The 26,986-nt window shown below is 47.5% G+C and overlaps 1 protein-coding gene across 5 annotated transcripts in view; it reads left to right on the forward strand.

Moving 5' to 3' along the window:
• ssh2a (slingshot protein phosphatase 2a) overlaps positions 1–25,330 on the forward strand; it is a 25,923-nt gene extending 593 nt beyond the window's left edge. The window contains exons 2-16 of one of the 5 annotated variants that reach the window (XM_034548199.1): positions 1–42; positions 2,343–2,386; positions 15,579–15,691; positions 16,064–16,128; positions 16,393–16,514; positions 16,747–16,809; positions 16,940–17,005; positions 17,576–17,770; positions 19,960–20,053; positions 20,173–20,301; positions 20,442–20,488; positions 20,837–20,983; positions 21,084–21,284; positions 21,383–22,289; positions 23,082–25,330. The exon at positions 1–42 is cut by the window's left edge and continues 24 nt beyond it. In XM_034548199.1, the coding sequence (XP_034404090.1) occupies positions 10–42; positions 2,343–2,386; positions 15,579–15,691; positions 16,064–16,128; positions 16,393–16,514; positions 16,747–16,809; positions 16,940–17,005; positions 17,576–17,770; positions 19,960–20,053; positions 20,173–20,301; positions 20,442–20,488; positions 20,837–20,983; positions 21,084–21,284; positions 21,383–22,289; positions 23,082–24,719 (3,864 nt within the window). In that variant the 5' untranslated portion in view covers positions 1–9 and the 3' untranslated portion in view covers positions 24,720–25,330. Of the gene's footprint in view, positions 43–1,229; positions 1,263–2,342; positions 2,387–8,335; positions 8,932–9,344; positions 9,886–15,578; positions 15,692–16,063; positions 16,129–16,392; positions 16,515–16,746; positions 16,810–16,939; positions 17,006–17,575; positions 17,771–19,959; positions 20,054–20,172; positions 20,302–20,441; positions 20,489–20,836; positions 20,984–21,083; positions 21,285–21,382; positions 22,290–23,081 lie in introns of those variants that run through there. The other 4 variants (XM_034548200.1, XM_034548198.1, XM_034548197.1 and 1 more) reach the window with 4 other exon arrangements.
• Positions 25,331–26,986: the final 1,656 nt, after the last annotated feature.

The raw sequence follows: 26,986 nt of genomic DNA on the forward strand, positions 1-26,986 counted from the left end.
CCTCCTGTCATGTCAGCACCACGTCTACAAGCTGATCTGAAGGTGAATGGCGAGAGTTCAATTTTCAGTTTATTTTGTATAGCCCAATATCACAAATTATAAATTTGAGAGGAGCTTGAGTGGGAAAGCGGGGTTAGTGTGACAGGCCTGTCACACCCTGTTGGAGGCAGTGGGACAGTCCTGTTATTCCCTCAGACACTTCGAGGCTCCCCACGCTCCGGGCTCCAGACTCTTGACCCAGACCACTGGAGGGTGATGATGTGGCTGCCACAGACGAGACCCATGCCCATCACCCAGGAATATGATATTGTCCACGGGGATATTAGTCTGTCAGATGGGGCATCCTGAAGATCCCGAAGACCCTGCTTAACGCCACATGACAGGAGTTCAGCCAAAATCCGTGTTTTTGTAGTGAGTCTAGTGATTGTGGTCCAGGTTTCAAGGCCAGTGTGATGGAGTATCCCATTGGACAGCCGTGCACATTATTGAGAATGCATTGGGGAAATCCCTGGCAGCAAAATCATATAACCTAAAAACATAATTGGGGCCTTTTTTTTCTCCAAATGGCTGCAGTGAAGAGCTTAAAAAAAAAAAAATTGTATTATGTCTTCTGGAGACATTTTGGACTTGTGTCCATTAAAACCCAGACTAGTCAGCTGCAGATCAAGGAAATACCACACATGAATTATGATTTGATTAATAATTTTGAGGGTTTGTAGCTCTGTGGCAGGGAAAGGAACCCAGGCGGAGGTTACCAGCTGCTTGTCATGAGACCTATTCCTGATGGGGAGCAGCCATGTGAGTGCTCTTGTGAGATGTCTGATGCTGAGTGGGGGGGATAAGAAGAAGAAGGGGGGGGGGGGGGCTGCAGAATAGAAAATTGTGTGGAGGAAAGAGCTGTGAATGAGCTCCGCAAAGAAAGATGAGCAGTCATGAGAGGCACAGCTGGAATGCCATTGTCTCTTCAGCATATCTGTGAGAGGTGTTTTCTTGCATGCTGCCTCCTAAACATTTCATCGGGGCGTTGGCAAATTATAGTCCGGTTTCACATTATTGACCCATCAATTAATAAAGACATAATTTTGCCTTCAGCACAGTGGGGGGCAGCCACCCTACGGTGGTGGCGTAATCTGCCTGGCAGCACACCAAATCCCCTGTTCTCATTGGCTCTCAAGACCACTCCCTATACATCTGTGCAGTGGCATGGTTACCATGGAGATCGGCCTGTGCATTACATCCCAGCCATGGCCGGGCTCATTATGGTATGCTGTTTTTAATCGCATATTAAAAGGTATATAGCCCCTAAAATCGTCAGCAATGTGCGTGTGTGTGAGTGCTACGCAGCGGCGTAATGTTATACTGCTATCGCATTGCCTTTTGAAATCTGCTGAACGAGGCAGTTTTACGTGTGTGTGTGTGTGTGCGTGTGCGTGTGTGCAGGAAGCATAGGAATCCATGCATGAGCTCCTATTTCTCCTGTGTCACCATATTTTGCCTGGATGGCAGGCTGTTAGGCTGCTGAAGCAGAGAGCATCATTCAGCCAGCTGCCTCTATCACGTCCGTAGAGGCGCACACAGGAATGGACGAAATCTCCGTCCTCCCCTTCTCAAGCTTCTGCACCTCCTGACCTCTCCACCTAATCTTCCTCCTTCGTCATCATGCATCCTCATCGTTCATCTGCGCCAGCACATTAGCGTCTTCGTTATTGTGTGTGTGTGTGTGTGTGTGTGTGTGTGTGTGTGTGTGTGTGTGTGTGTGTGTGTGTGTGTGTGTGTGTGTGTGTGTGTGTGTGTGTGTGTGTGTGTGTGTGTGTGTGTGTGTGTGTGTGTGTGTGTGTGTGTGTGTGTGTGTTTTGGCCTGTTTGGTTGCCGTCATGGACAGATTGATGCCAAAGAGAAAGTTCCCTGAGTTTTGTAAGGGATTACCAAAACAGGCTGGGATTAAAAGTGTGTGTGTGTGTGGCAAACTGTGCCGGTTGCAACGGTGGGGGAGGAGGATGATTGCATTTTGGAAAAAGATAAACAGAGAGGGGAGGGCATGGCCACTCAGTCCGTTTCAGCCTCATCCCTGGTCCCTGCTCTGAGCCTCCAGTTAAAAATCCACGCTGGCCCCGCCTCGTAACTGAAGTCGCCGGCCAATTTAGCCCTCTTTTAATGCAAGGTTAATTGAGTCTGACTCGGCGTGTGATGCAGATAGCCTCCCAGGTCTCTTTTGATCAATGTGATACAGTGTGTCCTTTCTGAAATACCAGCTACTGGTACAGGGCTGATGCAGGATGTTGAATATTCATTTCTAAGGTTTATTTTTTTTTCTTCTAATTTCCTGTCTTGTCTCTCTTCAGGAGTCGGGCAGTGGTGAGGATGACCGTCGCTCCCAGCCCAGGAGGTGAGACCACTTCCTGTGTTGTCGTACTCTGTCTCCAGTTTTCCTGGAAACAAACTGCCATTCATTAGCGTCACTAGGAACGGCTGAGTCCGACCACTAGGGGGAGACTGCGCATCAGATTGCCAGTGTTTCCTCCTTCTGTTGCAGCCCCTAAAGCGTTTTCATGCAATTTTTGCAAGCACAATTCTTCTTTTGACCTGCAAAAGGCCAACTTGTGTGTCAAAAAATTAAACCCAGTTAATAAAAAAAAAAAAACAGTACTCCCTTTTATTATCTTTGCTGAGCCTAAAACCAAGACTGTAACACATTGAAGTTGTGTCTGCTAACCCCAGTTGTTAACAAAAGAGTCTATTGTCACATTGTCATGTTCTACCTTTGCTACTAGTTACTAAATAAGCACCTTACTACAGCAGTTGATGTCAAAATACAAAATACAACATGTGAAAGCTGTCGTTTTCTGTAATTTAGGATCTAATTTCTATGTTTTTTTGTGTTTCCCTTGAAATACAAAAAAAAGAACCTTTCACACAGCAGTTTCGAGGGTACTTTTAATACAAGTTTTCCGTAATAGTTTTTCATGCTGCAAACAAATGATGTCTTTGTGTGTGCTTATGTCAATATTCGGTGAGTCCACTGATGTCACAGGCCGAGGGGTTGATTTGCATGATTCTACTTTGTGGTTGCTTTTGATGTGTGTGTGTGTGTGTGTGTGTGTGTGTGTGTGTGTGTGTGTGTGTGTATCTGCAGCTTCATAAAGGACAAGGACGTCAGCGCTGTTATTGTGCTTGTGTGTAGAGGACCCAGGTGGTTGTCTATGTGCCGTGTCCTGGGCCGAGGCCCTCTACAGAATGAAATTCATAGACTTCACACAAAGCGTTACACATTTGTTTGAGTGTTTTTGCTTCTTGCCAGCGGCTACCAAACATGGGGACTTTGTCTTTGCTGTCTTTTATCACTTTCGATGTAATCCCTACCTTACGGTCATGTCCGTGGACACGGCAGCACACAAATCGTTACACAGGGAGTGGAACATCAGTCTATACAGACGTTCCACCTTTTTTAATGGACTTTTGTGGACCAATCAAAGCTTTAAATCCAATCTAAAGAGCATATTGGATTTTTGTGTCTCGCTTTGAAAGCATTGTTATCAGTAATAACTCATATATATATATATATATATATATAAATAAGTTACAACTGTCTAGGACAGAGTGTTCATATCAGACTTAAGGACTGCTTTGAGTGACATGTAGGTGTCCTCTCAGTCGGGGGGGGGACTTCTTTATTGCATCATTTTCTTTTTCTTCACCTGTGGGCTTTTGCCGTTGCCCGGGATCACTCTCTGATTTCATTCAAGCGTGTCTCGGATCCCCGTCGCACAACGTGAGCCCAGCCACAGTTTGCCTGGTGACATCGAATGTATCTGAAGAGAAAAAAAAAGCTGCTCAGGCTCCCACCGGCCTAGAGTCGTTAGGAGGGTCAAAGTCTCCGTTCCTGAGCTCATTCACAGCGGGATAATGTGCACTTATAATCAGGCTAAAGAAGTTTTCCTTCTGAAAGCATTTTTGCGAAGAAAGCCATATTATCAGTGAGGCGATTATTGACGCCATCGGGAACGATTGCGTCTCTAAATGAGCCATAGTGTGTCCTCTGTCTTACCGTATGGTAGCTGGCTGGGGGGGTCACCATTTTTTTACCTTCTGGCGGAGCAAAACCATTTAGGGGCGGGTAGTAGCAAAGTGCTCATGCTGAATCTACTTATGTAGTAAAAAAAAAAAAAAAAAGGAAAGTAGTGAAAGTTGGTGGTTTTAATATGAACTTCCTGCATCACAGATATGGATTTGCATCAAAACAAATGGCCTATTCCTCGTGCCTATACGGCCTCACCTTCTGCCGAACATTTTGAGAAATCCTGCTCACCATATTATGTACAAACTGGTCTGAAAGCATGACCTCACTGGCGACGGTAATAATATTGAATTCCCACGTACAACATATGAAAATAATTTCCTTTTTAAGCCGTGGTGGGCCTCTCGCGGAGCACCTATAGTGCACGAGACCTGGAACACGGTGGGGTTCAACCCCAAGTGAAACGTACTATAAAATATTTTATGCAATGTCACACATATATGAAAATTGAAACTGGGTGACATCACTCCTGAAAGCCTTTAACACACCCCAATGGTGCCAAGAAGGACATGTGGTCCCAATTATCTGTTAGGTAATACAACAAAGCAGCAGCAGCTGGTGAAGTCATAACCACGGATGTCTGCACACACACACACACACATACACACATGCATGCATACATAGAGCTTATTCCCCATACGCCTAACATCATTACAGTCCTGTTTTACCATTTGCATTACTCGCCCATTTGCTCTGCATTGCACAAATCCACACGCACACACTTCCACGGACATGCAGGGTGCAGCCAAGGGCCTTGCCGAGTGACCCCTAATGCGTATCACATAGGAGCTGAGGTCCTATTAACTCCCCACCCGGCACATGGATCCAAGTAGCAGCAGGGGCCAATCCATTGTGTCGGAACCACTTAGACTGAGCGGAGCTTTGGCTTTATTTATTTTTTGCAATGCAGTTCACTATGTCTTGATTTCTCACGCTTATTCGGTTGACTACTCGCACCCCGTTTTTCTCCCTGCTAGTCTCTCTTTCTCTCTGTCCACATCTCGGTTACACACACACACACACACACACACACACACACAGCTCTATGTACCCACTGACACACACCAATGAAGAGTAGCGTCACTGCAGTGCAATAATGAATCTCAGCCACACACTGTAGCGTTAGTCTCTTCTCATCCTTCGAGAACAGATTTTCCAGCCAGTGCTTCTTAGCTGCAGTCCAGTAACGTGTTTGTTCACTGCACACGGGCCACTACTGCCGACAGGTCCGTCTTTGTCTTCCTTATCTGGCTGGTAGGAGTGCTGCTCGCTTCTCCAAGGTTAAGTGCTGCTATCGCAACAGGAGTGAGTAGTCCGCAAACATTTGAACTGAAGGCGTTGCAGTCCAGCTGCTCTTTGCTTTTGCTCCGTTTGCAGTCTAGGAACCGAGTTGGATGTTGTGTGTTTTGAGGCCAGGTGTTTTTTTAGCCACAGCTTCAAATCACTCACAGGAAGATATTTTTCAAGGCAGAGTAAATCATCCTGCACGTTTTCTATAGCTTTTTTTTGTTGTTTTTTTGGGAGAACAGTATGCTAACAGTAGCCCATCTTCAGCTCAGCATATGGTAAACATCTGGCTGCATGCACTGGCCAAGGAGGCAGCATGATGATATACTCTCTGGTACACACACAGACACACACGCACACACACCCCTTAATAACTACAGGACCTTGAACCTGCGTGTTTCTGCCAATTCCCATCACAGTGACGGAAGAAGACGGTTGTGCAACTGGTCCAGGTGTCGGGGCTCAACACCACAACAGACTCTTATGTTTCCAGCTCACAGACACCGAATACTGGTCAATTTGACGACACTAAACACAACCACATGACTAGAGCCGGCCTGTGGGTGGATGTTGTTGTGGTCACAGTTGCTGGCAACCTGCCTTGTGATGCAACAGTTGTTGATGGGAAGATACGATGGAGCTTACTTTCGTGTGAGAGCAGGTGTTGGTGTGTTTCGAGCTGAGCAGACGTCACATGTAGAGTTGTGAAAGGGTTATAAAATGTTTTTTTAAAAACGGCCTGTCACGATAACGACTTTGGTTGAACAATATTGTCCTAGGAATAATTGCGATAAACGATATTATTTTCATGCCATTTTAAGACTATTTTGGGTCAGTGATATGATATGATATAAAAGCATTTATTATTAAGAACACTGCAACTATTAAAAACAAATATTCAAAATAAATGTAATACAACCATGCAACCAAAATAATGAATACAATGTACAATATCTATAGTCTTATAATAGTACGGAAAAACCCTCCTGTTAATTCCGGCATCATGAAACCCAAAATGTTAATGCAATTCTTATGTCAACAAACATGCATGTAAACACAATGGGAAATTAAAAAAGAATCGAGGTCATGTCCCGATATTGGACGATAAGTTGCATTGCTAATGTGATCAATTAAGTAGTTTACAATATCCCATAAAGTTGATCTTATCAGTTATTTCAGGGAATATTTTGAACATGACAACAACAAACAATAGCATTGCTTTAAAGTACATTTCAGTTTATTGTCTAGAATCCTAGCTGATAACATGAGTCATGTATGGATTATCTTCTTTTTAAGTGATAAGAAGAGAGTTCCCAGTAATAAAGCGTCCGTGTTCCTTATTTGCAATTTAGTCACGAAGGGAAACAATTATATTTCAGTGGCAAGAGGTGGACGTTTTTTAACTAGTTTTGAAGTGTTTGATAAAATTGTAATTTCCCCTCGGTTAGAGTGTAAACAAGGTTCTTCTGATTGGTTACCGCAATCGTGTGAAGAAGAGATTCCTGTGTTGTTGTGTTTTGTGTGTTAGTCGTTGTTATGGTCCTCAAGGGAGCGGGAGGAAAAGGGGGGGACTCACTCACCTCTGACTTACATTTAAAAACAATGTAATTGATCTGATTCCCTGTGCGAAGGAAACCTGGCTTTTACGAATGGTCCCCCTTTGTCTGTTATCAACAAAAGAAATGCACAGGATGTAGGCTGATGGTGGTTATTGCAGGACAGAACAAAATGTTTCGCCTCCAGACTTTTTTTTTGACGTGTGGCTGAATGCACTGCTCACAATACAATGGATTTAAGAGTTGTGTAAGATGCATAAACACTGAGAAGGGACATTTCAGACAAGTCACATCTACTGGTAATACCACAATGCCACAAATATGACCAACATCTGTTTCCACTGTCCAGACATGTAGCTGGGTCCCTCTGTACAATATCATGTAAATTGGTTAAGATGCCTCAGCTCCATCTGGCCCGGGCCTTCGTGTACTGTGGTCAGTCCACGATCAACAACACCCTCACAGGTCAGAGGAGGCTCGTAGACCTAGAACAACAGGTGTGGTTTATAATGGCTCACTTTAATAGTGCCCTGTGTCTCAGTCAAACTCCCTAATAATAACCACTGTGCGCTTTCAGAAGCATGACAGCGAAGCTGGGCTCCGCTACATCCAAGACTCCGATGTCTCCCCGTCTCGTTCCCGGGCTCTTGGCGCACGCTGGCGTGAATAATAATAATAATAATGATGATGATGATGATGAGGCTGCTGCAGTTTTACAGTGTTTTTCCCAAATTGTTGTCAGACCACACAGGAGGGCCCTCCATGTCGGCAGCACATAAAATGTTTAATAGGCCGTAAAATGAACCTAAGTGCTGCGTCCGTCTCGCAGCACGATGACTGTTGATTCTCGACGTCCTCGGACCACCGGAATGGAGAGGAGTGAGCATCAAGCGAATTGAGCAAATTTGAGAATCAAGCTAATTAAGCATCTTTGAGTGTCTCGAAAAGCGCTATATAAATTCTTATTATTATCAAACACAAAAAGCAAACTTAAAAAAAAAAAAGTTGAATGACCCTGTAGTACCAGAACACACTATTTGGACAGCCGTTTGATTGTAACAATATTACCACGATATTTGGATTAATCAAAAAGAGGTCGGTAACCTACAGCATTATGTAATCCACCATGGGCAACCACGTGGTACCAAGAGCATGCATCGTAAAGGCGCGCGCGCGCACACACACACCACGCGCAGGGAGCACGCCCTTCAGCCAGAGAGGAGGACCCACACGGTCTGATACACTGCTGGACTAAATACCTGAACGGGTGCCAGCGTTTGCTGAGGGGATGGTGGTGTGGGCGGTCCCACCTCCCCTCCCCTCCCTTCTCCCGTCGTTCTCATTGGCTCTCCGCTCCAAAAAAGAAATCCCCACATGTCTCCGACTCCTCCCTCTTTATGACTTGTGCAGCGGAGAGTTGGACGCAGGTCATATATGTGTGCGTACTGTACGCGGTGGAGGACGTCGCTCGGTGTATCCATAAAAGGGGGGCGATGAATAATGTTTAGACACTAGTTCGTTATGCGCCTCGGACTCCTCGGACCAGCCAGGCGTCCCCGTCGCGAGCCGGGTCAACGTGTGCTAGACTGAAACAGTTATTTTAGTTGTGGTTGTCCCCCCGGCGTCGTTTAGTGCGGCAGAAGCACGAGCGCCTTTTTACCTCGTGGGAATACTCCGTGTCATTTTTTTGTTTTTGTTTGTTTCTATACCGTATTACGACCGAGGGAGGCCGTGAGACGTTACGACATGACCGTGGGAACCGAGTAGAAGTTTTTTTTTTTTGGTCTCTCTCTCTCTCTCTCTCTCTCTCGGGAACCTAAAGAAAACACCTGACTCTCCGTCTCTCCGTCCGTGCGCGCCCCCGCCCCCTCCCCTCTTCGCCGGCATGACCCTCGGCGCGGTGTCCGGATCCGACGGCTCGTCGGCGGTCAGCGTCTGCTCGTGCTGCGGGGCCAAGATGGTGCCCTGCTTCGGCGACGACGCGGCGGTGTCCAAAAATCAGATCAACCAGCTGTAAGTTTTTTTCCCACCACACCCCCCCCCACCCAAAAAAAAGTGGCACGTTTTTGGAGGGCGGATCTTATTCTGGATTTGGGAATGTTTAATACATTAAAACAACTTTTGAAAACTACTTTGTTACATATATGATCCCACAACTTCAATCTTTGTGTGTGTTTTTGAATTGTTTGTATTGAGAACATGCTGCCTGCCTCCGATACTACACGTCCACGTGGTTTCGGCATTTAGTTTCAGCATTTTAAACGGGATGTTTTACATAATTTTGAAACATTGCAACACTGCGAGGAAGCCGAGCGAGTTTTGCAACATCTGTGTGGTCCGGGATGCCGTTTCCTGCTGACGTAGAAGGCAAAGTTACTCACGATGGGCTGACTCATCCCACCTGTTCCTCAGGTCCAGATCGTAATCGAGGGAAAGCACGTCGTTACTGGAATGAACACCTGTGTGTCATTAAACGGTGTTCTTCCTCCCTATTTTGCGTTATTGTTTGTCCAAGGCTGGGACATTGGGTGGTGTGATGCCCCATATAGTTGGATTATTTTTTTTATTATTCTATAAAAAAATAACTTGAACAAGCCAGACGAAGATCAAAAAGACAGCATTGTTGTTTTAGAATGATTTTTTTTTTTTTTGGATAACATTTTGACACCGATCCACACTTTTTATTTATTTTTTTACGCTTTTAAGTTTAGGAAACCAGGATACTTGTATCTGAAAATCCCCAAATAGGCTGCGCTGAAAATGCTTGCCTGTTTTGCCACTGATGAGAGAAAGACTCTGCAGTTTGACTTTTGCCCCCCGCCGACTCAACTCGGTGTACGTTTGTGTGCTTCATTGATACCAATGCAGCGATTGTGCGTCAAAGTAAGAGGGTTACCACTGATGCATCTCGCCCTGATCTAATCCGCGGCCTTCAGTGTTCGGGCAAGACATCAAGGCGAAAGTGAGGTAAAAGGCTCCGCTGTGCTTGTGAGATTTTTTTTTAAATGGATTTATTTGACTTGCACATGCGGCGAAGACAAGTCTTTGCCCTTTTTAGGTCAGGATCAAAGGCACGGCCTTTTCCAAACTTTCCTCGCGGAGCTGCCTCAACATGTTTTTTTGGGGGGAAAAAAATCAAAGTGGAAAATTACTGCAACTGGATTAAAAGATGACGAAATCAACATTACTCAATTTATTGAGTTTCAGTGTCGGTGTTTTGATGTTGTTGTGCAATCTTTTTTTTTTTCCCGTCTCTAATTGGTTGTGCCCTGCATGAGAATTGGTGGTTTTTCATCAAAAAAAGTCGCGGTCTTGATTGCATCGTTTCCCAGCAGTTGTACACATGATTGTGCAGTGAGGTTATTGAGTAAACTGAACATGTAGTCTTTATTAGGGCTGCACCCTGTCTTTAAGGAAGTTTATGTTCTTTCTTTTTTTTTCCAGCAAGTTTGCATAAAGAAGGTTTATGGGAAGATGTTACTGCATGACACACACACACACACACACAACCGCGTGCGTCTAGTAAATGGCAGCAGATGTGCGAGTCTTCTGACTTCCTTGTTTGGTTGGCCACGTTGCATGATTGTTTTTAATCGCCACTTCTTTGTGTTGCTCTGGATTTTGGCATCCTTTCATCTGTGACTACAGTGTGTACATGCGCGTCGCCGTGTCTCATGTTTGCGCACATAATGTCTGTTCGTAGTGTGAACGCCTGTACGCGCCGCAATGTTTAACCAGGGTTTGAATGGGGTAATTACAAGCCTTGAGGCCGTCCGTGGAGTTAAGTGTTACCTGTGGCTAAATGGCATCTAAAACCCCATTGTTTGCCCAGCAATTTTAGAAAATAGCAGTCAACCCCTTCTCTTCCGCTGCACTTGTGTGTTTTGCGTTCGTGTCTTCCATCAAAGAAACACAGAGACTCAAATCGTGTTTGTGTGGGACTTCAGCAGCTGGATTATGGGTCACTTTGTGCGTGTGATGGGTCAGTAAATGGCTTGAGATCAGACCACCTGTGTAGCTACCTGATGGTGTTTGGTAATGGATGTGGTTCCATATGTTCCATATGGAGAGTGAGACGACGCGTTGGGAGTTTTGGGCCTCTGGTACACGACGACGACCCCATGAACTTGACCGTTGTCTTTCTGTCTGACACATTTTCCATGGCCGAGCTTCGAAGAAGCAGGGCCTAACGTGCACCTGTGGGACACACACACACTCTCACACACACGTTAACTCCCTGTCTTTCCCATGGGCTGTATCCGTCTCTGGTGCAAACTCGTAAGGCCTTAGCGGGGCTCGCCCTCATAGAACCAGGCCCTATATTTATCCCACTCTCCGCCTGAGTGACTAATATGGGCATGGGCAGGAGGGGGGGGGCAGGGTAAAGAGGGTCACCTACTTATCTGCCCACTATGTGGAGTGGTCCTTACATAGTGACGATTGTGTCTGACTGTTGCCCTAACAAGTACCTACCGCTTCTCTTCTGCCCAAAGCCCGGGTTGGCTGAATGCCAAAAGATGAACCGCCCCACTCTCTACACACTCTAGACTATCCCCCTCCCTTCATTGCCTATTCCTCATTTACTTTACATTGTGTATATTTTTGCCCTTTTAAATGAAGTAGTCCTTTTTGAAATTGGCACCTTTCCAGTTGTCACTTTTTGTTGTTGGAGTGTGACAAAGGGCTCACCATACACATATCGTAGATCATCTGGGTGCATGCCAACAGACTGACTAGTGGTGTTATCGGTCTCCGATGGGTCATTACAGCATTACTAATGTAGCCTATCACTTTCTTTCCCGTAATACAGCTGCTTGTGGACTGAAGTAAGTTGACATTGCTAACGTAGGTAACAGTCATTGGTGCAGAGGTGTTTGCAAATTGGGTTCATTGTCTGTCTCAAAATGTATCGTTTGTGTGTTTTTGATTAATAGATCATTTTTGTTTATGAAATGCAAGAATTTCCCACAGCCCAATGAGACGTACTCGGATTTCTCGTGGAAAACATACAGTTTACCATCATGTGTGGCAAAGAAACATCAAATCCTGGCAATGAATGCGAGGCCTTTTTTTTTTTTAAAACGTCGATTCCTGGTACATTTTTACCAGTCGCAGCGCTGGCCGTAATCGGCGGGTCGCGGTGTGACCCGGTTGTACAAGTAGCCTAAAAGCAGTCCTTGGTGTTAAACCCCTGCAGAAAGCCGTCGTATCGGAGAAACGCTTTTATGTACAGTAAGTCAGGCGTGCTCTACGGAATGCAGTCTATCAATAGCTGAGACTTTTAAAGGACTACCGTATTTTTAGAAACTGTCGTTGAAAGTCGTTCACAGTCCCACCACCACCTTCCTACGCATCATGCTTAGAGTCCACGTCCTTGGTGTGTGTGTGTGTGTGTGTGTGTGTGTGTGTGTGTGTGTGTGTGTAGTACAGCAGGAATTGAAACTGACTGACATGAAAAGTAGGATGAAGTTGTGAGAAATGCAGAAAAAGAGGAAGTGGCAGAGGGCAGAGTGAGAGGAAACGGCTGGGTCAAGGGCGAGTGGTCATGGGAAGTTAGCTCAGCACAAAGCTGCTTTTTTTTTCTTCTCTTTTTTCTCTCTCTCTCTCCCTCTCTCTCTCCGTTGTCCGTGTCTGCTGATCATGTACATCCGCGGGTCTAAGCGAAACTCAGGAAGGACAGTAGGATGCAGAGATGAAGTTACAGAGAAAAAGGGCACGTCAGGAAGACTAAAGTGTGAAACTGAAGAACCTGGTGAACTGTAGACGTTCGGGTTCATTGAGTTTAGACTTGCAGCCCGCTGCAAAGGGCAAGGTAGATTATCCAGCGCAGCGGTTAACCGTCAAAATAAGCACGTCCACCTATTGTTAGCGCAGTTTCTAAAAATATGTGGTCGTGACTTTGATGTCGTCACCCCACTTGGATTGATGCCAGTGTGCGCAGTTCTCATAACACACGTATGAAAGAACAGGTCGCCCATCTCCCCGGGTCAGTGTTCGCTCGTGTCCCCAGTATTTGTTCCGTGTTGTTATGGACGACAAATGTCAGTGAGTTTAAACCTTGACATCTACTGCATTAAGGTCCAGGGGACGAGTGGAGTAACTGTCTAAAATAAACCCAGGGAGAGAAAGTCACGGGCAACGGATGAATAAACAAAGTAAGGAATTTATTAACAAAATGGAAACGACTGCAAACTACTTTCTAAAAAGGGGGGGAAAAAAACGGTACAGAAGACGTGTGTGTGTGTGTGTGTGTGTGTGTGTGTGTGTGTGTGTGTGTGTGTGTGTGTGTGTGTGTGTGTGTGTGTGTGTGTGTGTGTGTGTGTGTGTGTGTGTGTGTGTGTGTGTGTGTGTGTGTGTGTGTGTGTGTGTGTGTGTGTGTGTGTGTGTGTGTGTGTGTGTGTGTGTGTGTGTGTGTGTGTGTGTGTGTGTGTGTGTGTGTGTGTGTGTGTGTGTGTGTGTGTGTGTGTGTGTGTGTGTGTGTGTGTGTGTGTGTGTGTGTGTGTGTGTGTGTGTGTGTGTGTGTGTGTGTGTGTGTGTGTGTGTGTGTGTGTGTGTGTGTGTGTGTGTGTTGTGTGTGTGTGTGTGTGTGTGTGTGTGTGTGTGTGTGTGTGTGTGTGTGTGTGTGTGTGTGTGTGTGTGTGTGTGTGTGTGTGTGTGTGTGTGTGAGTGTGTGTGTGTGTGTGTGTGTGTGTGTGTGTGTGTGTGTGTGTGTGTGTGTGTGTGTGTGTGTGTGTGTGTGTGTGTGTGTGTGTGTGTGTGTGTGTGTGTGTGTGTGTGTGTGTGTGTGTGTGTGTGTGTGTGTGTGTGTGTGTGTGTGTGTGTGTGTGTGTGTGTGTGTGTGTGTGTGTGTGTGTGTGTGTGTGTGTGTGTGTGTGTGTGTGTGTGTGTGTGTGTGTGTGTGTGTGTGTGTGTGTGTGTGTGTGTGTGTCCTAATCAGTGATTTGAGTCCAGCCGTGTTCACATACTGCAGCTGCTGGGCTTGGAAAAGGGCGGCACCTGAAGATACTAGAGAGAGAGAGAGCCCACGTTTGTCTGGTTGACGAGCTCCTGGCTACGCTCCTGACAATATGACTTGTGGTCTCAATTTTGGCAAAAGCCAGCAGAGCCACTCTGCCAATTGTGTGATGAAACATTCCACATGCTCAGTTTTATCTGACATTCTTGCTCTTTTTAAAAAAAATTTTTTTTTTGTGGCTGCTCTCTGCATCCAGGGTATAAATGAAAGGGCACCATTTTAAGTGCTCACTTTCTAAGTGGCTCGGCATCATAAAGGTTATGGTTTACTGGTCCCATGGCTGCCATCCGACATGAACATGGCAGCAGGAGTGGGTCTTCCGACCTGTTTTATTGGCGGCTAATGTGCCTTTTGGTTCATGTGAGACTTGAAGGAGCCCCGAGTTATTCACAAATCCAAGCAGGTGCTCACACAAACGCACTCAATGTTTGGTGTCCAGTTGAAACACTGGCCTCGGTTTATTATGCCTCCTCCTCCTCCTCCTCCTCAATGCAGTGACCTCAGTCACAGTTAATACGATTAGGAGCTCCAGAGAGGAACAGAGCCCCGTTTGATGCGACCTGCGTTGGTGAGGAGGAACCTTTCCACTGAGAAAGTTGGTCGCACCAAGACATGATTTGGTCGCACCCTTTAAAATAAACGTTAGATTGTATGTACCGCATGGCGTCAATCAGTGGTGGAAGGTAACCAAGTGCATTTAATTAAGTCCTTTTGCACTACAACTTTCAGGAGGAAATATTGTACTTTTTTACTTAATAATAAATGTATTTAGAATGGTTGTATGAAATGCTATGCAGTAGATAAACCACCCTATTGTTACTATGTAGATAATAAGAACCTAATATATATTAATGTAAGAACTAAAGATGTCATCTGGCCGCGTAATGAGTCCTTTCTGTTGGTATTGGTCTCAGTCGGTGGTTCTACAGCTACATCTTCATGTATGCGTGCACAGTCTAGACCTTCTCTACGTGCTCTCCACTGCTCAACGTTGGCTCTTCAAAGTGACTTTTGGCTGATGGCCGTGCTCCATAACGGTCATCGTGCACTTGCATGAATGCAGTGACGTGTTTAAACTCACTCGCTCTCAAAAGAAAATGATTGCATACATCCTGTCCCCGCTTGTGTGCTTGGCCGGCTTTTCTCTCTCTCCAAAAACATTGTGGAGGAGAGGACTCGTGCTGTCTTCCCTCTCAAACCCCCATTCTCCTCACCACCACCCCCCTCCCCCATCCCTCCCTACTGGCAGCTGCAAGTGTGTGTGTGTGTGTGAGAGAGTGTGTGTGTGTGTGTGTGTGTTTATAATCCAGCTGTGTGGAGGAGAACATTGTGTTCTGAGTTCAAATTGGGGCTTGGATCTGGTTTTGCTTGCACTGGACTGTCAGCTTTTATTCTGGGAGCCTGTGGACCAGAGGCCAGCTGAGTGGATCTTTGTGACACTGACATAAGCCCATGACAATGCTCGTCTGTTCCCCCGTCTCCCCATATTTTGCTTATAATGCGAAGCCCGGGTCACCACATGCCAGAAAGTGATAACAAATTACACAAGTGACACTAAATACCAAGTATGACCGGATAACTCGGATGGGGTTTCTCTGTTTGAGGCTTCCATTCATGTGTTCTTCTATTCTCTTCTCTTCCCCAGTATCAGTGAGAGTTTCCTCACCGTAAAAGGCGCGGCCCTGTTCCTTCCCAGGGGGAACAGCCCCACGCCGAACTCTGCACCTCACATGAACCAACGCAGGAACAAGCACACAGGTAAAAGACCTGGACGCACAAATGACACCTGCAGCTTCTCCCACCGCCGACGCTCGGCCTCAGAAATGACCGCGAGATGTGTTTTCTCATGAACATTCCTCTACAGCATCATCGGGTAACCGCTGGTGTAGGCTGGCAGATGAGTTCATGACTGCAGTCGGGTCCACTGCTATGTTTCCCTCAGACGTAGAGATCAAGTTGAATGTGGGCTCTAAGTGAAAGAGACTCCAGTGTGAAGGCACTGGGAACTCGCCACAGGCTGAATGATACGTTGTCTTAGGTGTCGTCAACCTACGAAATGCCAAGAATGCAATTGTTTGTCCTTCAAGGACCTGAAACTAAATGAGGATGTTGAAATGCTTTTCTCTCCAGGTGACCTCCAGCAACATCTTCAGACCATGTTCACTGTGCTGCGGTCGGAGGACACCATCCGACTGGTCAGTACCGCGCATGCACAGTTGGCATTGTGATCGGGGGGCCGGTTTCAGTTCTTTGTTGGTAAACAAAAAGAGCTGGAAAAAAGCTTTTGTTGGACATTGAATGTCCTAACTCTATCTAATAACAAACATACTCAAAACATCTAGTACTCAAAGAATTTAGAGTGACGCACATTCCTTTCATGATTTATTTTTTTATTTTTTTCTTTGAAAAAGAGTTATTCCAGCAATGTCCGTCAATCTCCTCTCTGTCTTTGCCCGCAGGCTGTGCGTCTGGAGAGCGCCTACCCTCAGGTAACCCGCTACATGGTGGTGGTCTCCACCAATGGAAGGCAGGACACGGAGGAGAGCATCGTGCTCGGAGTGGACTTTGTCTCCTCTGATAGGTCAGTGCGTGGTCTTGAAACTCAGTAGATCCCACACTCTCGTACCCAACGACACAAGAGAGGCGGCATGTTGCCCTCTTTTTAGCGCTGCAATAACATCGACTTCTCAAGTCTGACTTCCTCTCCTGCGTTTCTTCTTAATGTCGTCCGGGACACTTCCCTGTATCATGTCGAAACCCGATTGTTTTCTAGTTTTAGTTGCTTTTAACGTGTCGATCGTCCTCCCTCGCAGCTGCACAGTGGGTCTGGTTCTGCCTCTCTGGAGTGACACTTTGATCCACCTGGATGGAGACGGGTAAGACGCCACACCCTACCTGCTCACAGTCTGACTCTGATGACTCGTATTCAGTCATTTTATTGAGGGAATATTTGTTGGTGTTGTAAACTATTAAAGGCATCCCCTTTCTGTCTCTCTGTCGTCACAGTGGTTTTAGTGTTTCGACGGTGAACAGGGTTCATGTTTTCAAGCCAGTTTCGGTCCAGGCCATGTGGTAAGTAACCTTCTGATTGTGTCCAGCAAATGACAGCTATGTGAAGTTGCATGAAGGTTAAGTGTGCAGGCTTAAAAAAAGACCGTACCCCCCCCCCCCCCACATGACTTTGACTTTGACCTTCAGCCTTTTATCTTTGTCACAGTTGCTGTTTGTTTTTCTCTTTCTTCATTATCTCTCTTCCTTCCAGTCTCTTCATTATCTTCCCCTGTCTCGCATGCCTCTTCATTTCCTTACTGGTCTTCATTTCCTCGTACCCTTTTGTTACCTTGCTCTCCAGCCTGACCTCCCTCTCCCTCGAACATCTCCGTCTACCTTCATCTATCTGCAGTTATAGCTCCATTATGTCTCTCCATCGCTGCAATCTTTCCGTTCTTCCCTTCTCATTTTGTTTCTCTCTCTAATTATTAAACCTCCCGTATTTAATTTCTTTTTCTTTTGCATTTTGTGTAATACGCAGGTAATGCAGCCTCTCCTGGTTTAAATAATTGTACTCTATAGTTTTATTTGTGTGTCTTTTTGGCCTTTTGATGCACCCTCTCAAGTGTGAATCCTCCTCCACTGCCTCAGGTCAGCCCTCCAGTCGCTCCACAAAGCGTGCGATGTGGCCCGCTGCCACAACCACTACCCGGGCAGCCTGTTCCTGACCTGGGTCAGCTACTACCAGAGCAGGGTCTCGTCCAACCAGGTCTGCGTCAACGAGTGGAACGCCATGCAGGACGTCGAGTCGCACCGTGCCAATTCACCCGTTCTCTTCACAGACCTGTGAGTAGAGACCGCATGACCACACACATGCAGTTCATACCGATGATGTAATATCTGGATTATTATTTGTTTTGTGGGGCAGAGCAGAAAAATAAGTCATTATTCACAAAACCGTATACCGCAATAGTTGTTTTTGACCATTGTTTATTTATAGTTTCCTTTTTACAGTAAAGTATTGGGAAACTTTATCATAGTTCATAAATCCTTCACTTATCTAAGTGGTATAGAAAACAGGGGACAGCACCTATAGTTGAATTGATGATGCCTGGTCACGCAATGCCCCCTTAAGAAGGGCTTCAGGGCCTTCTTCTTATAGTGTATTTTAATTCTACAGGGTACAGTAATATAACTGAACTGTATTCCTGAAACAATCCATACAACTCAATAACTAGCGTTGCTGCATGTTATATTACTTTTGTATTCATGTAATAAATCCGCACGTGTCAATTTGAATGAGAAAACAATTAATTTTTTTCCCTTAAGTTCACATAAGCCTAATATACTCATCATCCGTTAATAGAAATCAATTTGACAGTGTTGCAACTACAGCAGAATACTGCGGGGCATCGGTCTTCAAAGGCGAGTCCGTACCTATTTAAAGTAGATGCACGCTGATGAGCGCACGCATTGAGTCTTTGCGACAAAGATGTCAAGGGATCCACGAGGGAGTCTGGAGAGCACAGACACGGGCTGCTGGATTCATGTCTTTACTAACAGTAGAGAAATTCCCCTCTGCTGCTTCGTCACGTGGCTCGCTACTTATTTAGACCGTCTCCTATACGCACACACACACACACACACACACACACACACGCACACCAGACATCCTCCAGGGTCCAAAATAGCTGAGGCTTTGGTCGTCTTGATTTCCGGTTGGAAAAATGGAAACCAGACAGACCGATAGGTAGACCAACCGAACGATGGACAGCAGGAGGTGGTAGGCGGAAGGAAGGAGTGAGAGGAAGGAGGCCTTTTGAGGGCGGATTACAAAGAATATTCTGCCACGACATGCACCCACCTGATGCCCCTGGGTGGAAAGGAGAGAGAGAGAGAAGCACGGACAAGGAAGGGCCACTTAAGGCTTGACAAACAAGAAACACCCATGTTCATCGCCTGCCTGAAAACAGAAATACTCTGCGCACTCTATTTTCGGAAGAGGAGTGTTTGCACTCGAGTGCACTTATACTCAAGATTGCCACCTGCACTTTATGAGCTCCGATACACTCATCCAAACGCATAAAAAAAAAAAAAAAGTTTGTTGTCCTCTCGCAGGGGAGACTCCCAAAGCCACATCATGACCCGCCAGTGTTTGTTGACACGGCAGGTCGTGTCCTCGGACCCGATGGAAGGGTCAGGAAGCGGCACGTTGTCGGCACGTTGTCGGCACGTTGTCGTCTGTTGATTAAGGATCAGCCTTTCAAGGAAGTGACATGGAATTTCCATTTTATTCAGTTACTCACTAATGTGTGTGTCTTTTTTTTTTTTGCCATGCCTCCTTCAGTCTGTCTGCGGGCAAGTCGAGGCTTGCTGCGGGGGTTCAAGTTTCAATGGATGACCGTAACTAACCCGTATTTGTTCCCCCGTGGACTCGATCTCTCGGGGGTGAGAAAAACGTTGCGCGGTCGCGGTAAACAAGCAGTCGTTTTTTTTTTTTTAATATTCTTCAACACGGATGGATGCTTTTAAGCCTGCAGTTACACACTTGTGGCTGTCAAATGTACCCCTGACCCACACTGCTCTCTACTACTACAGTGAGAGGCGAGACAACATAAATGTAGACAACGACAGAAGGACACAGACTGAGCTCTTCCCTCCAGAGTAATTGGGCCACTTGTTTGTATCATCGGTGTGACGTCCAAAGGGCTAAATGCGTCCCCCAGCGGAGTGGTTAGAAACCGAGCCAGGCACAACAACAGGCGCACTCGACAAAAGAGGACTTTGTTCCACGCGCTCAGATTTTCAGTTCCCTCTCCAGCTTCTGAGAAACAGACAAAGTGGCGATTCTCTGGCGGAAACAAGTAATCTCTTTGAGAGCGAAGTGAAAATGAGTTAAAGAACAGTAGGAAAGCGCTGTGACCTGTGAAGGTGGTTAATTGTGTCAAAGTGGTGTGTTTTTTTAGGCTTAGAGAAAATGTGTTTTTAATGTTGTCTTCTCATAAAGGTGTGTGTGTGTGTGTCTCCATGTGCAGGCCCACAGAGAGGGAGCGCACAGAGAGGCTGATCAAGATGCGCCTCAGAGAGATCATGATGCAGAAAGACCTGGAGAACGTCACCTGTAAGGAGGTGAGAGGCACACGGAGGAATGCGGGGACATTTGCAGCCGGGGTTTTGGCAAAATTGTTGAGATACCCGAGTGACATTATTTTTATTTATTATTTTATTTTTTTTAACCATCCTACCAGATCCGAACGGAGCTGGAGATGCAGATGGTTTGTAACCTGAGGGAGTTTAAGGAGTTCATAGACAACGAGATGATCCTCATCCTGGGGCAGATGGACAGCCCCACCGAAATCTTTGAACACGTCTATCTGGTGAGAACTTTATGAGTCGAATGTGTGGATGTTCGGAATGAACAATGCACACAGGAACCAAACTCAAAATCTCCCTCATTTGTTTTGCTCCAACTTGTGAGTTTAGACATTGATATTAACTGGACTTGTGACCTCTCCAGGGCTCTGAGTGGAATGCCTCGAATCTGGAGGAGCTGCAGAACAGCGGGTAAGAGATCAGTCAGTAACTCACCAGACGCACTTCCACGCTCGCTAATATCATTTTAATAAATGTCGAGGCGACGCGCATCAAACACGTTTTCTAATTGAAGTTCATTGAAATGAGAAAATGCATTACCTCCGAATCAGATCACATTGCTGCAAGGGTTCAAACATGGGATTGAATACCTCAGTCTCTTTATCCGCGTCTTCATTACAACTTCAACTGAAACTCAATTTTGAGTCCCCCGTTAATTGTATTGAACTCCACAGCAACGTCTGACCCCCTGTGGTATTTGTTAAGCATTCATCATCTGAATAACCACATGTGATTTAATTCCCCATGTCTCTTGTGTAGAGTGCTCTACATCCTGAACGTGACCAGGGAGATAGACAACTTCTTCCCGGAGATGTTTCAGTACCACAACATCCGAGTGTACGACGAAGAGGCCACCAACCTGCTGGAGTACTGGAACGAGACCTTCAAGTTCATCACCAAAGCCAAGTAGGCCTAAACACACACACACACACACACACATGCTTGTCGGGTCCTACTTAGGTTCTCAAATCATGTGATCCAACCCTCTCTTCTCTGTGCATCTCAGGAAAGCTGGTGCCAAGTGTCTGGTTCACTGTAAAATGGGTGTGAGTCGCTCCGCCTCCACGGTGATCGCCTACGCCATGAAGGAGTACGGCTGGGACCTGGACACGGCCTTTGACCACGTCAAAGAGAGACGGGCCGTCACCAAGCCAAACCCTTCCTTCATGAAACAGCTGGAGGAGTATCAGGGGATTCTGCTGGCCAGGTGTGCTTTTATGTCGCGGCGACTCTGCAATGTGCACGTTCTTTAGGGAGCATTGTTGGTGCTAACGAGCTACTGTTTCTCTTCGCTTCCTTCCGCAGCAAACAGAGGCATAATAAGCTGTGGCGCTCGCACTCTGACGGTGACCTGTCGGATCGCCCGGAGTCCATGTGCAAAGCCTCGTCTCGCTCTCTGGGCCGCTCCAACTCTCACAACAACAACAGCACGTCCTCCCCCTCCTTGCATCACTTCCTGGGTGTGGCCGTGCTGCACGCCCTCGGTGCTGGGCCCGAAGACTCTGCCGAGGCGAACGGCTCGCACGCGGACTCCGACTCGCACGCGGACTCCGACGGTGTGTGTGACTCTCCGGATCCGGAGGAGGTCGGATCGGGTTGCGGAGACCCCCGCCTGCTTCCCCTCCCCAGACCCCGAGCAGCCACCGTCGTCCCCGAGGAGAGGCTGGACAATTCAACCAGCGTGGCTGTCACTGTGCCTGCTGCTTTAACCCACCCTCCACCATCACTCCACATCTTGCCCCCCACTCCAGAACTCCATCGTGCCCACCGGGCCCCTCCCACACATCTGTCCATCTCAGTGCCCAAACCGTTGGAACTGTCACTGAATTTGCCTGAGCGAAGCAGCTCAGAAGAAACCTCTACTCTCACTCTGGGCTCCGCTGACTCGGACATACTAGACCAATCGTTATCGGACGTTACAAGTGACAAACGGAGCCCCCTCAGCCCTGCGAACATCACCACCCTCTCCCTGGCTCTTCCACTCGCCGCCAGCGACAACAACAACAACCCCAGCGAGCTGCAGATCGGGCGCGGCGAGGCCGACGGCTCGTCCAACCACAGCGCCGACAGCATCGACTTCTTCAGCGCCAGGGAGAAGTTTCTGGGCCTGGCCCAAGATGGCGGGTCCCGGACACTTTCTGAGCAGGCACAGCAAAGGGCACCTCTGTCGGAAAACGAAGAGGAAGAGGAGGAAAGCTATGCGAGTAGTCAGGTACACTATCGCTGAGCTTCATATACTGTTAACATTTCGTTACATTTACTATGCAGACGTTCCCTCAGTCTGCTCATGCAGCATCTCATTTTGTGTTCCTTTTCCAGACTGCATATTTAATTCAGGAGGCCCACAGCCATGCTAAAAGAGGGAAAGGTTTATTTTGCACTGTGGTATTATGTTAGGCAAACTTATCGGTTACCTTTTTTGAGAATTATACCAACACTAGTCTGATCATTGCAGTCTTGTACTGGATGTAATACTGGAGCCTGACTGCACTACAATGAGTTCATAAGACTGCATTCACAACGACCAGTGGGCGGTGGGTTGAGGCTACAGTGTTGGGGGGGGGGCAGGCAGGCAGGCAATCACCCACCATTTTTTTTTTTTTTAAAAGGCCTCGTATCCTGGTTACTTATTTAAAGCGCACAGCGCGACACGCCCACCCCGCTGCACGCTCTCATCGTTGCCACGCTCCACTGGCTGTGAATGCAGCCTCAGGTCTTCAAGGTGCCAGATGAACTGAGCCAACAGCACAGATTCCACGCTAAATGTTTATGAATCATAGTGAACCCTTCTGGAAGATGAGACTAGTCCAGATACACGTGTCACTCGTTTGTCTCCGCTTGCGTTCTAATTTTCTTTTTCGCTGTCTGATAAATGGTGTGCTATGTATTTATTTAAAAACTATTTATTAATGTCACAAAAACCACATGCACTGCTGCAAGTACGCAAGGCAATGACTAATGATATGCACATGACTCACTCGCTTGCTCTCCGTTTGTCTCTCAGGCGTCTCCGCAGTCTGATGACGGCGTCGACAAAGCCAGCCCTGACCGCACCCCTCACGACAACGGCATATCAGTCCGCCATATTGTCACAGAGATTGAAGCCATATGCCACCCTGCCTCCTGCCTCCCCGCCCCCCCCTCTTCGTCCCTCCCCGCGTCCTCCCACAGCCCTCAGCTCATCCGATCGGATCACCAGACGGAGGCCGAGGCCCCCGAAGCCACGCACGGCTCTCTAACGCCACCCTCCCACCCGCAGTCTCCCTCCATGCTGCCGTGCGACTGGCCGGCGGGCTCGGTGCGGCGAGCCGCCGAGCAGCTGGAGCAGAAGCTGAAGCAGGAAATGGAGACGGCGGCGCCTCAGCGGTCGCCGCTGCATTCCCCCAGCGGCGAGCAGCCTCCGGTCAGACTGTGCCCGTGTCCCCCGAGCACTGAACATCCTCCCCTCGACTCGCCTCAGGACTGCACGGAACAATGGATCACTCGGGGAGAGGTCGCGGCCGACTCTGCCAAATCCAAAGACGAAGAAAAGCACACGGGGTCACAGGCAGAGCGCGGCTCCTCAGGGACGGACAACCTTCCAGACCCTTCATGCTCCCCCGACTCAAATATCAGCCGAGTCTCTGGTGCTATACCCATCGTTGTGCCCACTCCCATAGACGGTCATATGCTCACGTCATCACTGGCCTCTAGTCTGTTGGAAGAAGCATCTCTAGATACCTCAGCCCAGTCCCAAAGACGAAGCCAAATCCAGCCACTTCAGACCCAGGACGCCTCACACCAGATGACTCTGGAGGGGGCGACAGCGCAAGAGTCCGACACAGACGAGCGGATGGAATCCAGCTCTCAGGGCGGGCGGGGGGGCTGCGGCCCCAGCTGTGACGCCGAGAGCAGGCTGGCTCGCGGCAGCCAGGAGCTGGAGAGGATTCAGCAGACACTCAGAGAGCTGCAGGCCTTCCTCCACGAGGGCGTCGGCCTGGAGATGACGGACAGCCAAGACCAGGGACCGGGGCAACCTCAGGGGCTGAGAGACGTCATGGACACGGAGCCGGAACCTTGTAAAGGGTCCAGTTCTGAGCAGACCCCTCAAGGCCTGGAAGTAGGGCATCGGCGGCGAGAGAGACAAGAGGGCCAGAGTTTCCTGGAGCCCATCGTGTGGCACAGAGCCATGGAGCTTGAGGCCCGCATCCGCCATGCCGGCCTCACCCCCCCTTCCCTCATGAAGAGGTCGGCCTCCTTAGCGAAACTGGACTGTCTGGAGCTGTCGGCCAATGACCTCAGCGACTTGGACCTGAGGACACACACCAGGGCGACGTCGTCACATTCCCAGGACTCCTTCTCCGCGTCCACATCTCACCCCGACGACACCTGGAAGAAGCAGAAAGTGTTGGCTCGCAGCACTCCTGTCGAGCGGACCGGCTTGTCCCGCGGGGAGTTTGCCTCGTCATCCTCGTCACCCTCCCTCTCCCACTGTAGTCCCAAAGACGACACGGGGGAGAGGGAGGAGCCGGACGGCGGCGGTAGCGGCGCGGTCGCCCCGGCGCGTCAGCAGGGGCCCAGGGGACACTCGGCGAGACGATCTCGCAAAGGCTCCGCTGAGAAGAAGCAGCGAGCTGTCACCGTGCTATACAATACCATGTAACCTCAGCGCAACGGACTGGAGCGGGCGCCACTGGAGCCGTGCAGATGTGCGAGCGGGGCCGCGTGATGCGTATGAATGTGTAGCAGGAAAACTGGAGACCTCGTGTAACCTCCCGACGTTCGTGTAAGAATTGAACTACACACATTTTGTTTGCATGTGAACCACTGGATGTGTTATTTCAACAGGAGTTCAGGTTTGTATGTACAGTAATGAAATCTGAATGTGCAAATGAAGACTGAACCAGTGCATACTTTATGTACTCCCTCTCTCTCTCTTTTTTAAGACGCGTTTGTTTTCAGTGTTTGACCCTCACTGCCTGTTCAGAGTTTGTACAACAACGAGAGGGGCTTTTTCTCCAAACATGCACTTTACTGTTTCAATGATTTGAACTCTGTTTCTTACAACGAGGAGGATTATTTTTGCACTGATCTCGGTCGACCAGTCTTTGTATGCGTGTTTTTTTTGGGGGGGGGTTTTGTTGTTGTTTGTTGTTGTTGTGCACAGACGTGTCTGTCTTCAGATTTTAATTGAACCAGGACAAAAGCTGATACCTTGTTTTGTTTTTTTATTCTATGCTTCAGCAGTAAATAAACATGTTGAGTTTGTTTTGACTGCTGTGATGGTGTACATTTGTTTGCGTGTGTTATACATTTGAGGAGGAAAAAGAAATGAGGTGGCAGCATCACTGCCACCTGCCGGCCAAGTAGAGAACTGCAGCTTAAAGCCTGCAGCACTATGGATGGAGTGAAAGGATGTGTAATATGTGCAGAAAGTGGGAAGTTCCAGCAGTGTGACGATCATACCATACCCCCCCCACCCCCCCACATAACCTTATTGTTGGGCTTATTGTTCTGGCTGTCATTTTTAACTGCCAGTGCATGTTCCTGTGAACAAATCCTGTCTCCTCATGGAGGAGATCTCCATCGGCGCTCGGCACCGCTTATTTCAGGCTGACATTTACCTACCGTTTCATGTGGGTAATTAAACCCGGAGCTGTAGGCCACCCTGCTGTCGCCATGTGACCCCCCCCCCCCCCCCCCCCCCCCCCTCGATGGGAGGCTGTGGCTCGAGACTATTAGTGAGATGAGAGAAAGTGTTGCTCGACGTTTCACCTTCTAACTGTAGCCGCAGCCATAAGCCTGCTGGGAGGTTAGCAGGAGCTGAATTATGAGATGGCATATTTATTTTAGGACTTTTTAATCATCATTTTTTTGATTTTCATACAGACTTTTTTTTTTACATGCCATAGTATCACTTTTATCATAGACTTTGAAGACTTTATGACATGCTATACTATTTCTGACTTTTTTTATAAGATGACTTTTGCACATCAACTATGACATTTGTAATGTCTTTGACTTTCTATTCTGAATGGACCTTTTTGATGTTTTGACATACTATTACCTTTTCCGACATATTGTCATGTCTTTGTTTACATACAATACTATGACTTTATAAATAAATATAACTGAGTTCCTCAATTACACTGACCTCAGTGGACGGAGCAGCTGGTTGAAGGACTTCTTCACACACTGCGAGTCCCAAATTGAACCGTCAGCAGGGAAATAGTTGAATAGTGAGGAAAAACAATCTGGAACGCTGCGTCCTTCCTCTTTGCATAACGACGCTCTCAGCTTCACACGCACACATCTTGTTTTTGTCTGCGGCTCTTTTACAAATTCACTTCACACACACACACACACGCCTGCTATTCATCGTGTGGAGCTGAGTCAGGGCGCGGCACATACTGCTGATTCACTGGGGGAAAGTCCTCTCTCCAGCCCACCGCCAAAGCACAGATAAAGCAGCCTCTGCACAAAAAGCAGTGGGGTTTCTTGGAGGGTTTAAGAATCTCTAAGCTGTCCTGTTTCTCCCCGTCAAGCCTTAAATAACTACAGGCATAAACCCCCCCTGGGAATCCATGTCACAGGGAGGGTGATGGAAGAGGGAGCTGCTAAAAACAGATCAACTCTCTCTGGTGCCGAGTGACGCTGCAGCTCTCCATCTCGTGAGAAATTAATTGCCTTTGTCACGTCCTTCACAGAGGAAACTAACTTCCAGTGGAAAGCTGCAGCTGTAACTCTGTGTGTGTGTGTGTGTGTGGGTCAAGGGATTTGAAGCACGTGAAAGCTGTAATTTTAAAAATAGATTTAAAAAGAAAAGAAACCCACTCATGTGACGCTGTTTCCAAAAAGATGTTTCTTTATTTGAATCATTGTCTGGACTCTCATCCCCCGGCATTCACCATGAACACATCTCGCATCTTC

This window comes from Cyclopterus lumpus, chromosome 13 (genome assembly GCF_009769545.1).
Source record: "Cyclopterus lumpus isolate fCycLum1 chromosome 13, fCycLum1.pri, whole genome shotgun sequence".
Taxonomy (NCBI): domain Eukaryota; kingdom Metazoa; phylum Chordata; class Actinopteri; order Perciformes; family Cyclopteridae; genus Cyclopterus; species Cyclopterus lumpus.